Source organism: Arvicanthis niloticus, chromosome 6, assembly GCF_011762505.2.
Source record: "Arvicanthis niloticus isolate mArvNil1 chromosome 6, mArvNil1.pat.X, whole genome shotgun sequence".
Lineage (NCBI taxonomy): Eukaryota > Metazoa > Chordata > Mammalia > Rodentia > Muridae > Arvicanthis > Arvicanthis niloticus.
This window is the reverse complement of record NC_047663.1, coordinates 72050481-72067685: the sequence shown is the minus strand read 5'-3', so window position 1 is coordinate 72067685 and position 17205 is coordinate 72050481. Positions and strand designations below refer to the sequence as shown.

General features: G+C 40.5%; 1 protein-coding gene across 2 annotated transcripts; it reads right to left on the bottom strand.

The window, feature by feature from the left end:
- Positions 1-215: 215 nt before the first annotated feature.
- Positions 216-13521, bottom strand: LOC117710336 (T-cell-specific guanine nucleotide triphosphate-binding protein 2-like). 2 transcript variants are annotated; one of them, XM_076936989.1, is made up of 2 exons: positions 13364-13521; positions 216-2324 (listed from the first exon to the last, which is right to left on the bottom strand). In XM_076936989.1, the coding sequence occupies exons 1-2, from the start codon at positions 13366-13368 to the stop codon at positions 914-916; spliced, it is 1416 nt and encodes a 471-aa protein (XP_076793104.1). In that variant the 5' UTR covers positions 13369-13521; the 3' UTR covers positions 216-913. The 2 variants fall into 2 exon arrangements, with proteins under 2 accessions (XP_076793104.1, XP_034360959.2); XM_034505068.2 differs by lacking the exon at positions 13364-13521 and adding an exon at positions 11395-11728 and having other exon boundaries at positions 218-2324.
- Between the last annotated feature and the right edge of the window lie 3684 nt (positions 13522-17205).

The window sequence follows — 17205 nt, the reverse complement described above, 5'->3', positions numbered from 1 at the left end:
TAAATGTTTTACAATAGACACAACACACACATACCAGAGAAGCAGGCAGAGTAAGAAGATAGGAAGAAAGGAAGGTAGAAAACAAGTAAGGAAGGAAGCAATCAAGTTTCGATAAGTAACCAAGAACATGAGATGCTCTAAAGCAGAGATGAAAGAAATCTCAAAGATGACAAGAAAAGATGCTAAGATTCCAGTGTTTATAGTTTATAAACCTTAATGTTGTCAAAGTGTCTGTACTTCACCAAGTGATCTACAGATTTAATGCAATCTCAGCTAAAACATCAATGCCATTTAGAATAGAACTTGACTGTGGAATCCAAAATTCACATGGGAATACAGAAGAGTGCAAGTAGCCAAAACACTATTTATCAAAACCATCAGGCTAGGATTTACTTTAATACCTGATTTCAAGTGATAGCAAAAAGCAGAATGACAAAATCAGCCCAATAGTGATGTGAAGGCAGGCCTATAGACCAACAAAGTGATAGAGCAGAGTCAGAATATCCATAACCGTGCAGCCAACAGAATGTTTCTACAGCCAGTCAATATCTCAGCAAGGCTTCCAATACTCACAGTACCCAAATGGTACATTGTTTGAAGAACGGAACGAGGCAAACTGGACATTAGGCAAGACTAAACCTTGACCCTCACACTTCACCCTATACATAAACCAACCCTGAGTGGGCTAAAGAGCTTAATATAAGATGGAAACCTTGAAGCTCTCAAAGGGAAATGGGTACGACAAACTTCATCAGATTTTCCCACATGGGGTCCGCAAAGCATAACAATCAAAAGCAAACTGACAAGTAGCATTCCATCTAACTGAAATACTTCTTAAATACAAAGCAAATAAACACCACAGTAATGAGATGGTTTACAATGAAAAGCCTTAGGAATGCATCATGTAACAATCTCAACCAGAGAGACCCCAGCAAGTCAACAGGTACAGAAAATGGATATGACAAAATTCATCAGAGTCACTTTGAAACATCTCAATGAAGTGAATTAGACAAGTGCTTTCTGGAACAACTGTGGAAACACTAATTTTCCTCAGGAATTCCTCCCAACATAGAGAGGCATTAGAGTAGAATGAGCTCACCTTCTTTGTCAAAAGCTCTTCTTTACTGAGGATAGTTTTAACATCACTAGCAACTGTGTCTATGAAATAATTTTGCAAGTGGTAAAAGTTTGAAAAGTAAGAATGTTTAATGTAGTTCAATAATTTATCTGTTAATGATGTACCAGGCTCATCTGAGAACAAATGTGGAGACTTAATGTTTGCCTTGAGTTCCTCCAGTGTCACATTCAAATCCTCAGAGATGTTTTCCAGTGATGCCTCATCCAGGCCAAAGGAAGATCTATAGTTATTCAAAGTCTGTTCCAACATCTCTAGGTCATTTTGGGTCAGTCCCCTGAATGGTATGGTAGCTCTTGGCATTCTGGATTCCTTTAAAATCTTTTGTTTCAGCATATCCCTCTTCCGGTTTATGGTGGAATCTGTAACAATTGACAAAGTGTGCATGAACATGTGGTGTTTGTAGGCTGGGAGCTCTTTCAGAAGGGTGGCTTCCAGCTTTGGGAAGTCAAGGTCAGACACATCAAAGTTAGAGACTAAGAAGACTAGGGGCTCCTGGTAGGTAACCCCCTTAAGTATACTTGAAATGGAATTTCTAATCTTGTTTAATGTGTTCTCTTTATTGAATCTCCTAGGGTTAATCAGTTTTTCTACCTCAAGATCAATATCTGTATGGGTTAGAACAAAACAGAAACTCCTATTCATTTGCACAATGGCTTTGGCAATTTCTCTGTCACTAAATTTAAGGCGTCCAGAAGAGACAATAATGAAGAAGTCATACTCCTCAATGTTGATTTTCTTCAAATACTCATTTGGATGAAAGGCACAAAATGCAATACTTGGCAGGTCCCATAGTATCACACTGGGAATCTTTGCATATGGGTACGGTGTTCTCTCAGTGGTTGTACATATCACCCCAGTAGCAGCTGCACCTTCTTCATCAGCTTTTACTCCCCGTAGAGCATTGATGAGACTGGACTTTCCAGCCCCAGTCTCCCCTATCAGTGCAATGTTCACTGGGGCTTTCTCCATGTCACTCAGAGCATTCCTGATTGCAGAAACTGTTTCCTGAAGTTTTCCTTCCTCTAGGGATGATTCAATGAAGGCGATCAATTCCTGAGACACAATTTTGGGTTTCATCTTGAAATTCTGAGGATTTGTGCCAAAGCTGGAGGTCAAGTCAGGATCATTTTTCAAAGGAGGTGTAGAAGAAGAAGTCTGACCCATCCCTGGGAAATGTTGATGGTACCTAAGGGAAGAAAGAACAAGAAAAGTCAAGAAATTAGTTCAGCAGGAACAACCATTGTGAGAGCAGGGCCTAGCACCTGCCCCCACATTATAGATAGGGACTTTCTTCCCTTTAATCAAATGTACTGGATGAACAGCACTTGCTTCTGGGTTTAGCTTTAAATTTGGTTTGGCTCACACTCCTTATTTAACCTTTGACTATTTTCTTCTTTACAGTGTTTTTAGTTCTTCAAGATCAAATTCAAGCCTGTATTAGGAGCATTAAGGAGGTTGTGCAATGGTCTCAGCTTAGCCTGAGCTATGATACCAAGTCGTTGTCTGGAAAAGAGATTAATCAAGTTCAATGCTCTGTCAGTCTCTCCAAATAAGGTCTTATTATGACATGCACACTGACTTTTAGGTTTTCAGTTTTACTTCAGTAATTGACAAGAATGGTAGCAAATTCAATTAGAGTGCTCAGCTTATGATCAAAAGGAGTCGTCTTAAGGATGTGTGAGACTCTTTATCTACTTTTCTTGGGTTTCCTGTGAGTTTGATATCTATGAAAGGTCTTTCACTGTTTGATGCTGAAAACCCTTTGCTTTGGTAATTAAAACCTTGTGGTTGTTGTGGATGTAGGCTCTGGTGGGGAAGCTGCTAATATTATTTTCTCAAATTGGCATGATATGCCCATCGATTTGCCATTTAAATGCTTATGTTTGTATCCATGAATTAGTGTGGCTGTCAGCTTTGGCCATAGAAGCTGCTCTATGTAATGAGTAGGAGTAACTTTAGATTAACTCATAACTGTCAAAGAATTGAGCAGAAGTGACTTTTGGATGCTCAGTCATAAATGTGATATTTAAATTACCACCTCCAAGGCTTATTGCAATGCAGAAGAGACAACAAAAGTTAGAACTGAGTGAGGGGTGCAGTATTTTGACAATGTAACAATCACTGAAAGAGTAAAAACCCAAATCATTCAGTCAGTTAGTGGACTAATGATCTGTAGATACAGTCATCAAGAACCTAAATGAAATGGCTAAATACATACTTGAAAATTTACTCAATATACTGAACTATCACAGAAGAGGCAATTAAATCATATTGGAGCTACCAAGAAATCAACAACAAATGTAGAAAAGAGGAATTTTATTTACTGTTAGTAGTTGATGCAGTTCCTTCAGAAATTGATTATTGTCCCAGGTTCACTACTCACTTCAACATGAAAGACTGTTAGTCAACAGGCCACACAGATGCAAGCACATCTGTGGTTGCAGCTGCTGTGTTGATGGTCAATATGAAATCAAGCCAGTGTAGATAATTATATATAGATGAATGGACAAATAAATTATGGTACATGTCTACAATAAGGTTCTATGGAGTTGTGAAGAAAAATGAAACCATGATATTTTTAAAAAAATTAGTGTAACTGGAATTTGTTGTTCAGAGAAAAGAATCCAGACCTCACAAAAACAAATAGCACATGTTGTCTTTCATAGGCTGAAGCTAGCCTTACAAAAATGTATGTGTGTGTCCCAGAACATGGTCTACAGAGGCAGAGGCATGCAGATGAGTTCAAGGTCAGCCTGGTCTACAAAATGAGTTCAAGAACATCCAGGGATCTTATACAGGGAACCTTGTATTGAAAAAACAAAACAAAATGCATAACTTCCAAAATCTTTTGGTGTCATTTTCTCTAATAGTATACCTGCTGGAAGACTAGGTAGTGGACAAACTAAGTTGGTATGGCCTGGGTATTTACTGTCTTTCTAGCCATTCATTTTATGCTATTATAAGCAAGCTCTCATATTCTGTTACAACCGTTACATGGAAAATGTATCATGTGCTGTTACTAGGAACTTTTTCATGCCTAAGTTGAGTGTTCACTCAATGTCTGTTATGTTGCATGCTTTATTGTTCTTGGAAACCAATTATAACAGAGTTCAAATAGACCTGCTTTATATAGTTACCCACAATAAGTTTGGAGCCGAGACCTCCCTGGGAATTGACATCCCACTTTCTGCCATGTGTGCCACATATGTCTCTTATATGGTCCAATGCCCATCCTGGCCGGCTGGTGTATCATGGTACTTTTATAAGAAAATAGCAAGATATTATATATTTGGCCAGACTTGGTTTCTAAGTTCATGTTTGCCACAGGGAAATCAGGAAGATTTTAGGAACAGGGCACACAAAGAGCCCCCAGAGAAAAGACTTAATCTCAGGCTGGGGACAAGCTTCCTAGAGACTAAGGATCTAAGGAAATCAAACATGCTCTTCATGATAAGGTCCTGAAGAAATTGGGAAAGGAGAGAACACATCTCAACATCGCCATTGTTGTGCAAAATCAGAAACCCTCCAAGCAAACGCACTGAGAACAGGAAGAAGACATGGATTTCTACTTATTATCCACTGTTTATTCTCTTCCTTACTAGAAGTCTTAGCTAGAACAGTTAGACCCAAGGGGGAAAAATATATAAATAGAAAAGGGAAAAAAAAGTCAAAGATAATATAAAGTTCTCTCCATAACAGATCCTAAAGTCTTCCTCTGAGAAGTCTTAGAATCATTTCAGCATAGTGACAGAATTAAAAATTAACATTCAAATCTTAGTCGCCTTCACCTATGTTAATGACAAACATGCAAAAGAAATGGGGACCAATCTCATTTGCACTACTAGCCAGTACCTTCTCCACAATAACATACCTCGGATTAAGCCTAACCAAGGAGGGAAAAGCCCTGTATAATGAAGACTTTAAAAGCTTGAAAAATTCCATTCCTCTGTTGAAGGACATCTGGGTTCTTAAGAGGAATGGATACAGAAAATGTGGTACATTTGCACAATGGTGTGGTGGATAGCCCTAGCCTCTTGTTGTCATGGTAACTCCACTCCTGTGAGGGGCTGTGAAGGAGGAGTGAATCTTGTAAAACTTCTGTCCAATCAAATTTGTTAAATGAATGCTGCATGCCTAGATTGGGCAGATTTACCATTAAACTACACTATTCCCCGGGTATGAGAGCTCTTAACAACTTGCCGTTTCCTAGGTCAAGGTCTTCTTCGTCTTCTCTCTCTCCACCAACTGCCCTCTGCTTCGACCAACTGCCAACCCCGCCGCTTCTCCCTCCTACGGCTCTCTTGGTCTTCCTCTTTTCCTGCCTCTGGCTCCTCCCACTCCTCTTCTACTGCCCAATCACTGGCTGTAGCCTTTATTTAACAAATTTGATTGGACAGAAGGTTTACAAGATTCACTCCTCCTTTGCAGCCCCTCACAGGAGTGGAGTTACCATGACAACAAGAGGCTAGGGCTATCCACCACATTTCCCCCTTTTTGTCCAATAATAAAAAAAATTTTTTTTCCTTTCACATATTAATTGAACACTAACTATATTACCGTGTTGTGATTGTTAAAGTACAAGATAAACCTAACACCCAGTCCATCATTTTTGTTAACTAAATAGAACCTTTGCCATCTTTCTCAATTAAAAAACTTAGTTCTGAACCTGGCTTATGTCCTGTCTTCAAAATGAATAGCATCTGAAAACCATCCTCTCAAAGTAAATAGCCTGGGTTGGCTGTGAGATTATAAATCTTCAACCCCATCAGAAATCCAGAATGACTCAGTTAAATAAAGATATGGGAAGCACAAAGCGTGGCTTCTAAACTCAACCAATTTAAATAGACCACTGAACATCTAGACAGTTCCTTATTTCAAAACGTTGGAGCATCTGGTCTTCAGCCTTCTGGCTCAGGAACCATCTGACAGACCTAGTAATGCAGAATTACTAAGGGCTGATTACTCTGTCTTGGCAGATATAATCAGTCGACTATTCTGCAAGTGTGTTTCTTTTTTGCACACTATTTCGTCTGTAGATGAAAAGAGGCAATTCTTGCCTAGTGGCTGTCATACCACAACTGGTGTAACTCCAAAGATGCTCAATTTCTTCTTAGAATCCAAGACTGGGAAGCTGTCAGGATCAGATAGATCTCCAATAAAATAAATGTTTATATAAGAATGTTTGTAATGTCAATTCTATGGATTTCTGACGTTTTTGAAAATCAACTATGTACGGCAATCTGAACAGTTGTCTGTTAATTCCTTTCCACTAATTTTTTTTTTTTTTTTGATTAAAAAGGACTGGGTCTAAGCCTTGTATTTCTAAATAAGATATATAGGTACAATGCCTACATGAGAGTAATATATTAATCCCACTTTTGTATTAATAAGAAACTTATGCCAGTGAAAACCCTAAATTTGTATAAAATAAATTCCATATCAATGTAAGAGATTATAATTTCAACCTTGTAACTATCATAAAGATTTCTTACCAATGTAAGATATACCTATTTTTTCTTTAAACTGGGTCTAAGCTTTGTATTTCTAAATGAGTTATACAGGCACAATGCCTATGTAAGAGTAAAATATTAATCCCACTTAATTCCTGAGATTTAGCTCTCTAATTCCCTTCCTGTCTGAAGCTACATTTGTAAAGTATTCCTTAAATTACAACACATGTATAATTTACAAAGTAACCAGAACCATCCACCCCAACATAAGGAACTGGGGCAATGATCTCCTTTTGTCTGCTTCCAGCTGAATTGGGGCGAAGAATTCCCATCTGGGGGCCCAAAGGGAAACAGGAAAATTGGCTTGGTCAAAGGAGAGCTAGCTGGCATCATTTGCCTTGAAGTCACTGTGTACTGAGAAAGTTCATAGCAAAGCTGACACCATAACTGTTACAGTCAGAAAGGTTGGACAGGCAAGCTAGCTGTTCTGGAAAAGTTCTGGAAGCAAGTTCTTAAAAGAAGCGGCTTTGATGCAGTTGCAGTAGAATCAAGCACAAAGCTGGAATAGGAGGTCCTAGAGACTCAGAATCCCTGAGTATAAATCATGCTAGGGCTGAGTTTCTCTTCTTTCATCCTGTAACATATAAAACTTAAAAGCAACAGGTAGTTTTATAAAAACATTCACATGGAACATGTAGGGCACACAGCTTTGTCAATGAAGATCAATAAAGAAAGGCCACTGCCCTCTTCAGGTTAGTTTGATTACTTAATCAAACTATATATAACTTATATACATGCCTTCATAAAGGAGTACAATGGAGTACTACTCAGCTTTTAAAAACAATGAATTCATAATTTTTTTTTTAGGCAAATGGATGGAACTAGAAAATATCATTCTGAGTGAGGTAACCCAACCACAAAAGAACACACATGGTATGTACTCACTGAAAAATGGATAATAGCCCAAAAGCTCAGAATACTCAAGAGATAACTCATAGACCACATGAAGCTCAAGAAGAAGGAAGACCAAAGTATTGTTACTTTGGTCCTTCTTAGAAATGTGAACCAAATACTCACAGGAGCAAATATAGAGACAAAGTTTGGAGCAGAGACTGGAGGAGGGGCTGCCTGGAGACTGCCCTATGTGAGAATTCATCCCATGTGTAGTGTACAAATGCAGACACTGTTGTGGATGTCAGGAAGTCTTTGTCAGAACCTGACATATACAGAAGTGGATGCTCGCAGCTAACCATTGAATTGATCGTGGGGTCCCCAACGGAGGAGGTAGATAGAAGACTATAAAAAAGCTGAAGGGGCTTGTGGCTCCATGGGAAGAGCCACAAGACCAACAACCAGAGCTCCCAGGGTCTAAGCCGCCAGCCTGGGAACATGCATGGAAGGACCCATGGCTCCAGCTTTAGACAAGTAGGGGAAGGTGGCCTTGTTAGGCATTGGTGGGAGAGGAGGTACTTGGTCCTGTGAAGGTGGGTTGCCCCAGTGTGGGGGAATTTGAGGGCAGGGATGGGGGAGTGGGTGGATGGGTGGGGGGCACACCCTCATAGAAGCAGGAGGAAAAGAGATGGGATAGGTAGTTACTGGGGGTGGGGAATGGGAATAGGGAATGACATCTGAAATGTAAATAAGTAGAATATCCAAATTTTCAAAAAAGAATGTTGAACATAAAATTAAAAAACAAAAGCTTCAGAAAAAGTCAGAAGACACTAAAAAAATACAACCTCTACTACTCATTTTAAAGGATTAGAAGAATTCATGTCATAAAAATGGCTGGCTGAACAAAATTAATCTAGTGGGCTGGAGAGATGGCTCAGTGGTTAGGAGCACTGACTGCTCTTCCAGAGGTCCTGAGTTCAATTTCCAGCAACCAAATGGTGGCTCACAACCATCTGATGCCTCGTTCTGATGTGTCTGAAGATACCTACGGTATACTCATAACGGCAAATGAGTCCTTAAATAAAAAGAAAATTAATCTACAGATTTAATGCATTTCCTATCAATATTCTAAGGCCATCATTCACTGAATTAGAAAAAAAAATTGCCTTGTTGCTAGGGCAGACTCCTAGCTGGTCTGCTCCTGTGAAGACACCATATCATGACCCAACCTAGAGGAACCCCTGTACTCAGAGCAGTGGAAGATCTACTGCACTCAGTGCATTTGAGTAAGCTTGACTCCCAAGAGCTCTAACACACCCAGGATCATAGGTCTGCACACAATCCCAGAACACCCAGAGGAATCTGGACTCCCAAAGGCTCCAACATACCCAGGATCAAAGGATTTCAGGATCCCAGAGGCAGCCAGAATCCCAGGAGCTCTTACACCCAGGATCTCATGATCATGGGATCACAGAGACAGCTGGATTCCGAGGAGTTCTGACACAAGCAAGATTACAGGAGAGACAGGCTCCAGTCAGAGACAATGAGTGCAGGTAGCACTAGAGATAACAAGATGGTGAAAAGCTAGCACAAGAACATAAGCAGCAGAAACCAAGGCTACCGGGCACCATCAGAACCTAGTTCTCCCACCATAGCAAGTCCTAAATCCCCCATCACACCGGAAAAACAAGATTCAGATTTAAAATTACTTCTCATGATGATGATAGAGGACTTAAGGGAGGACACAAATAACTCCTTTAAATAAATACAGGAGAACACAGGTAAACAGGTTGAAGCCCTTAAAGAGGAAACATAAAAATCCCGTAAAGAATTGCAAGAAAACAAAACCAAACAGGTGAACAAATTGAACAAAACCACCCAGGATCTAAAAATGGAAGTAGAAACAATAAAGAAATCACAAAGGGAGACTACCCTGGAGATAGAAAACCTAGGAAAGAGATCAGGAGTCAGAGATGCAAGCATGACCAATAGAATACAAAAGATAGAAGAGAAAATTTCAGGTGCAGAAGAGACCATGGAAAATAATGACACAACTGTCAAAGAAAGTGTACAATGCAAACAGCTCCTAACCCAAAACACCCAGGAAATCCAGGACACAATGAGAAAACCAAACCTAAGGATAACAGGTATAGATAAGATCGAAGACTCCCAACTTAAAGGGCCAGTAAATATCTTCAAATATATATATATATATATATATATATATATATATATATATATATATATATATATCCTAAAGAAAGAGGTGTCCATGAACATACAAGAAGTCTACAGAACTCCAAATAGACTAGACCAGTAAAGAAATCCCTCCCATCACATAATAATGAAAACATCAAATGCAGAAAACAAAGAAAGAATATTAAAATCAGTAAGGGAAAAAAAGTCAAGTAACATGTAAAGGCAGACCTATAAGAATTAAATCAGATTTTTTACCGGAGATAATAAATGCCAGAAGATCCTGGAAATATGTCATACAGACCCTAAGAGAACAGAAATGGCAGCCCAGACTACTATACTCAGCAAAACTCTCAATTACTATAGATGGAGAAACAAAGATATTCCATGAAAAAACCAAATTTACACAGTATCTTTCCACAAATCCAGCAGTACAAAGGATAATAGATGGAAAACTCCAACACAAGGAGGGACATTATACACTAGAAAAAGCAAGAAAATAATCTTCCAAGAAACCCAAAAGAAGATAGCTACACAAATAATTTCACCTCTAATAACAAAAATAACAGGAAGCAACAGCTGATTTTTTTCTTAATATCTCTTAAGATCAATGAATTCAATTCCCCAATAAAAAGATGTAAATTAACATACTAAAACCCACAAATGCCAGGGGAATTCCTGTGGTTTTCATGAAAATGACATAGGTGAAGTTCCAGACAAAGAATTGAAAAGGATGATTGTAAATATGACCAAGGAAGAAAAGATTCAATCAGCTGAATGAAAATGAGGCGTCGACAAAGGGTATGATGATGGAATTCAATTAACAGAAATACCGAAGAAACTCTTGTCTTAAATGAGGCTAGAAATTAAAACTTGATAAATCAAATGCCCAATGGAAAGGCTCATCAATACAGTGGATCATGTGAAGGTGAGATTATCTAGAGTTGTAAGTATGTATAAATAATATAGAATTGGAAGATTTGTTCAAGTTTGGCCATAATAATTGAAAAACCTATAAACAACCATGTGTGATCTTTGGAACACCAGAAAATGTATGGGCATAGAAGAAGTAGAACTCCATTCCAACAGAATAGAAAATGTATTCAATGAATCCTAGCAGAAATGTCCCCAAATTTAGAGGCAGCAAAGCACATCCAGATAGATACAAGAAACATGTAGAACTCCAGATACACAAGGCAGAAAGAGAAATTCCTGAAGTCATATTATAGTGAAAACCCTGAATATTCAGAGCAAATAGTTTTGCAGACTGCAAGAGAGAAACTGGAAAAACTTTAAAATAGGCCATTCAGAGCAACAAGGGCAGAAGAATCTTTGAAAACTAAAGGGCCTATCATGATCTGCTGGAGCCCGTCTGTGGCTGTTTCTAATCTGGGATTTTATCTTCATGGTGTAAATGAAGACCCCACAGCATGGACTCCAAGGGCATCTGAGTATCCCAACCTGGACACTTTCTCCAAGCTTGACTGCTCCAGAAGACAACCAAGGTTCACAACACACATGTGGAAGGAAGGGGTTGCCTTCTCTGCTCTGGGATATTCTGTGGTCCAGAAGATGGCCACTGAAGGATACTCCTGTTCCCAGGATGCTCCCTGAGAACAAACCCCTGAATTTTCCGTTTTTGGTGTCAGGACTCCACTCCTCATGTTATCAGATATCTTGGATTATCAAACTAGCTGAATCTAGACACCCTTCACTTACCTTAACAGTGGTGACCTTGGTGGCAATAACACTTCTGTGATGCTCTCCTCTCAGGAAAGGTCTTTATCTAAAGCTAGAATTCAGATTCAGGATGTTTATGAAGAGAAGACATAATGTGTGGAGTTTTGGTGCCCCAGCAAGAACTCCACAAAGAAAGCAGGAATCCGTGGAATGGACAGTCTGATCTACTTCGGTTTCTTTGTCTTTACTGTTCCACACACAGTCCTTGTTCTCTAAACTTTTCTGCCTGGATGGGAGCTCTATTTATCTAAACCACTCAAGGGGAGATGCTGTAGTCAGAATAGGTTTCAGTTTCTATTCCTGGAAATGGCTAGTTTGTAAGAATCAAATGGGAACTCTATTGTGTTTTATAAAAAGAAGTAGCCAGGAATATGTTTGGAAGAGGTATGGTATGGTGTGTATGTGTGAGTATGCCTCTGTGGACCCATGCTGAGGCATGCCTTCCCCCTGAGGTACCAGCCACAGGAATAGAATAGAGTTTATTTAGGGCATGGGAAGGGGAGTTGGGAATATAGGAGAGAGAGAGAGAGGGAGAGGGAGAGGGAGAGGGAGAGGGAGAGGGAGAGGGAGAGGGAGAGGGAGAGGGAGAGGGAGAGGGAGAGGGAGAGGGAGAGGGAGAGGGAGAGGGAGAGGGAGAGGGAGAGGGAGAGGGAGAGGGAGAGGGAGAGGGAGAGGGAGAGGGAGAGGGAGAGGGAGAGGGAGAGGGAGAGGGAGAGGGAGAGGGAGAGGGAGAGGGAGAGGGAGAGGGAGAGGGAGAGGGAGAGGGAGAGGGAGAGGGAGAGGGAGAGGGAGAGGGAGAGGGAGAGAGGGAGATGTGAGGACGAGGGGGAGAGGAGAGGAAAAGGAAGGAGGAGTAGAGCCTGGCTATGAATAGGTGAGAAAGAAGAGGGACGGTAACGGGGAGAGAAGGGTCAGAGAGGAAATAGAGTAAGAGTGTAAGAGAGTTAGTGAGTAAGAGAGTGAGGCGGGGTCAAACAGCCCTTTTTATAGTGAGTCAGGCATACATGGCTATTGCTAGGTAGCTCCGGGGCACAGCCTAAAAGCAATGGCTCACTTCATATATTTTCCTTAGATAAGGTCTTGTATGGGCCAAGTTGTTTGTAGTTTAACAGAATGCCTTACTAAATCTAAGGGGTGATCTTTTTAACACAGCTCATGGTACAGACTCTGACTTTCATGGATGAATAAGGCACCTGCTAGACTTCAGTTACAGAATCAAGCCTTGCCAAGTCTTTTTATCATTATTGGTCTCCACACAGCCCTGATTCTACACTTTTCTGCCTGGATCTGAGCCCTATTTCTCTAAACCTCCCAAGGGGCGGCTGTAGTCAGAGTAGGTTTCAGTTTTTATCCTGTCAAATGGCTAGTTTGTAGGAATTAATCCAGAAGTCCATACATTCTCCTTTAGGGACGGTCATAGGTGGGCCAAAGTATCTGAGATTTAGCAGAAGACCTGGCTAAGTTTGTGGGGAGTTACCATGAGAGTCCCCATATTCTCATGATTTTGAAAGCTTGGCTCAACCTAGCTGGTCTGCTTCTATGAAGACACCATATCCTGAGACATCATAGAGGAGCCACTGCACACATAGCAGTGGGTAAGAGAACCCTCTCTCACTACCCTACACACCAGAGCTACAACTGGGAGCCTGGGGTGCTCAGGACCCACCATGCACACAAACCCTACCCTTGAAGAAAACCCCCCTTCCGCCCCTAGCTTGGTTCTTGTGGCTGGGGCACACACCTAGCTGATTTGCTCCCATGGAGGCACCATATCCTGAGACATCCTAAAGGAACTACTGCTCTCACAGCAGTGGGAGCTCAGGATCACAGGATCCTGCACCTCCTTCATCAGTCCCTACTCCCTGTAGAGCATTTATGAGACTGGACTTTCCAGCCCAACCTCCCTCATCACTGCAACATTCAGTGGAACTTTCTCCATGTCACTCACAGCATTGCTGATTGCAGAAACCATTTCCTGAAGGTTTCCTTCCTCTAGGGAGGCTTCAGTGAAGGCGATTAATTCCCGAGACAGGATTTTGGCTTTCATCTTAAAGCTCTGAAGGTTTGTGCCAAAGCTGGAGGTCAAATCAGGATCCTCCTTTGGAGGGGGTGTAGAAGAGGAAGTCACACCCATGCCTGGGAAATGTCGATGGTACCTAAGGGAGGAAAGAACCAGGAAAGTCAACAAATTAGTTCAGCAAGAACAACCATTGGGAGAGCAGGGCCCTGCATCTTCCCCCATATAATAAATAGGGACTTTCTTCCCTTCAATCAAATGTACAGGACTGAACAGCACTTATTCCTGGGTTTTAGCTTTAAATTTTGTTTTGACTCACATTCCTTAACCTTTGACTGTTATCTTCTTTACAGTGTTTTTAGTTCTTCAAGATAAAATTCAAGCCTGTATTAGCAGCATTAAGGAGCTTGTGCAATGGACCACAAGTCTGAGCTCAGCCTGAGCTGATACCAAGATGTTGTCTGCAAAAAAATTACCCTAGTTCCAAGCTATGACATGCACACTGACTTTCAGGTTTTTAGTTTTACTGTAATAATTGAGAAGAATGGTAGCTCATGGTCAGAATGAGTAGTCTTAAGGATGTGGGAGACTGTTTATCTACTTCTCTTGGGTTTCCTGTGACTTTGATATCTACCAAAGTCCTTTCACTCTTCGATGCTGAAAACCCTTTGTTTTGACAAAACTTGTGGTTGTTGTGGATGTAGGCTCTGGTGGGGAAGCTGCTAATATTATTTTCTCAAATTGGCATGATATGCCCATTGATTTGCCATTTAAATGCTTACATTTGTATCCATGAACTAGCATGGCTGTCAGCTTTGGCCATAGAAGCTGCTCTATGTAATGAGTAGGAGTAACTTTAGATTAACTCATAACTGTCAAAGAATTGAGCAGAAATGACTTTTGGATGCTCAGTCATAAATGTGATATCTAAATTACCACCTCCAAGGCTTAGTGTGATGCAGAAGAGACAACAGAATTGATGTGAGAACTGGAAGAAGGGTGGAGTATTTTGACAATGTAAAAATTCATAAAACAGTAAAAACCCAAATCATTCAATGAATTAATGGGCTAATGAGCTGTAGAGACAGTCATCAAGAGCCTAAATGGAATGGCTAATACAGCCTTGAAAATTTACTCAATATACTGAATTATCAGAGAAAGGGCAATTGAAGCAGAATGGTACCACCAAGAAACCACTACCAACCACAAATGTAGAAAAGAGGAAGCACATTTAGTGTTCAAAGTTGATGCAGTTCCTTCAGAAATTGATCACTGTCCCAGGTACATTGCTCACTTCAACATGAGGACTGTTAGTCAACATTCCACACAGATGCAAGCACATCCAAGGTTATAGCTGCTGTGTTGATGGCCATTATGAAATCAATTCAGTATAGATATTTATATACAGATAAATAGACAAAGAAATATTGGAACATATACACAATAAGGTTCTATGGAGTTGTGAAGAAAAATGAAACCATGACATTTTCAGAGTAAAATTAGTGAAACTGGAATTTGTTGTTCAGAGAAAGAAATATGAACCTCAGCAACACTAATACCACATGTTGTTTTTCACAGGCTGAAGCTAACCTTCAAAAATGTATGTGTGCGTTCCCAAAGAACATGGCCTACAGAGGCAGAGGCATGCAGATAAGTTCAAGGTCAGCCTGGTCTACAAAGTAAATTCAAGAACATCCAGGTTTGTCATACAGGGAACCTTGTCAGGAAAAACAAAACAAAAATTATACCCTCCAAAATTTTTTGGTATCATTTTCCCTAATAGTACAGCTTCTAGAAGACTAGGTAGTGGAAAATTAAGTTGTTAGGGCCTGGGTTTCTACTGCCTGTCTAGTTGTTCATTTTATGCTGTTAAGCAAACTTTCTCATATGCTGTTATGACTTGTACAAGGAAACTGTCTTATGTTCTGTTACTAGGAACATTTTCATGCCTGAGTTAACTGTTCACCCAAAGTCTATTATGTTCTATACTTTATGTTTCTTGGAAAACAATCATAACAGAGGTCAATTAGACCTGCTTTATATAGATACCCATAATAATTTTGGAATCAAGACCTCCCTGGGAATCCTATTTTCTGCCATATGTGTGGGTAACTGACATCCTGGTTGGTAAGTTGGAACATGAATGCTAGGTAATCAAGTCACCCTGCCAGTTTGGATAACCCAATCAATGAGGACAGGATAAGCATGCTGCAAATATGTGTTCTTTAGCATGTCTCCTATCCCTCAATACAGTATTGTTGTCTTTATGTTCTGGAGAGAACAGCTGGGAAGTAAAGGCCGATGTTTTCAGATTTCCTTCCAGATCTCCGTCCACACAGTCTTTGCTCTCTGTTCTGCAGTTTCTAGATCTGAATCCTACCTGCCTTGTTCCTGAAGGGAGGGGCTGCACTGAGTGTTGGATTTGGTTTCTATTCTGAGACCTCCCTGTCTGGCTTACACATTCAGGTTTCACATCCTTCCACTGAGTGGGATGTGGAGCTCTGCTGAAGTGACCAACTCCAGGGCTTCCTGAGATCTCTAGTAGGTACTCTGGTAGCCTAGCCCAGTGTCAGGGCTCCCCCTCCACTGACCATTCTGCATCCCTACCTCAATTCCCTGTTTTCAGATGATGTCATCTATTGCTGGGCAGTACTGACTTTCAGATTCAGTGAGCCCATGGTTGAATGATTGCAGACACTTGCTGTAACCCTGTCCTATCTTTATTCTTTTTACATTCTTTCTCTTCTCTCTCTCTCTACTCTCTCTCTACTCTCTCTCTCTCCCTCTCCCTCTCTCTCGATCTCTTTAACCCCCCTCTGTGTGTGTATAGGTGGACATGTGTGTGTAGATGCTGTTCTTTCTCAGGTAGCATTTCCCATATTTTGAAACAGACACACTTACTGGCTTGGACTTCATCAATTAGGCATGGGTGGCTGAAGAGTGAGCTTCAGGGATCTGCCTCCCTCCTTCTTCAGTGCTGAAATTACAAATTTACTCCACTATGCCGGTCTGTTATGTGGATTCTGTGTATTCTGTGTATCTAAGTCATAACTTTCTTGTTGAAAGACAGTTCCTTTACCAATTGATTGTCTTTTTTCCCTAGCCACTCATAGAAAAATTCATGGTGACTCTGAACATTATGATTAATCTGTTAAGTTTATTGTGCTACATTTTGTAAAAAACAAAATTATTTTTAGCTTGTATAAGCCATGAGGAAGTTAGTTCTGCTTGAATGTACTCTGTCAGGTGGGAAAATTTACTATTTTCTGGTACAGTTTGCCTATCCTTAAAAAATTGCTAATTGTTTAACAATGTTTCACTGCTCCCAGATAATCTTACAAGGTAATGTGTCACAAATAAACAAGCTAACTGCCAAGCTCTGCTGTTGTATGAACTGCTTGCTAGGATGGCTGAGGGCCCTGCTGGAGGTCTGGTACAGAATCAAAGTTTGCCCACACCCAGATAGGATTAGAGTTTATTTTATCTCCAAATAATAACTATGGTTTTTCTCCTTTATAATTCTTTGGCTAACAACATCTGGGAGCTTACCTAGCAAATTCTTTCTGGTTTGGGCTTGGTCAGTCTCCTTTCTAATAAAACACCTCTAATTTATTAAAACCAAAACTCCAGTCAGACTAGTGACTGTCTGAATGACCACAGACCCATAGCATCACATAGGAAAATGCTGGAGCAAGGAAGAGCACTGGATTAGCCTCCTGTCCCTACAGTCTGTGCCTCTGTGGCTAGGAAGTCTGTGCCTGGTGTGGTCAGGA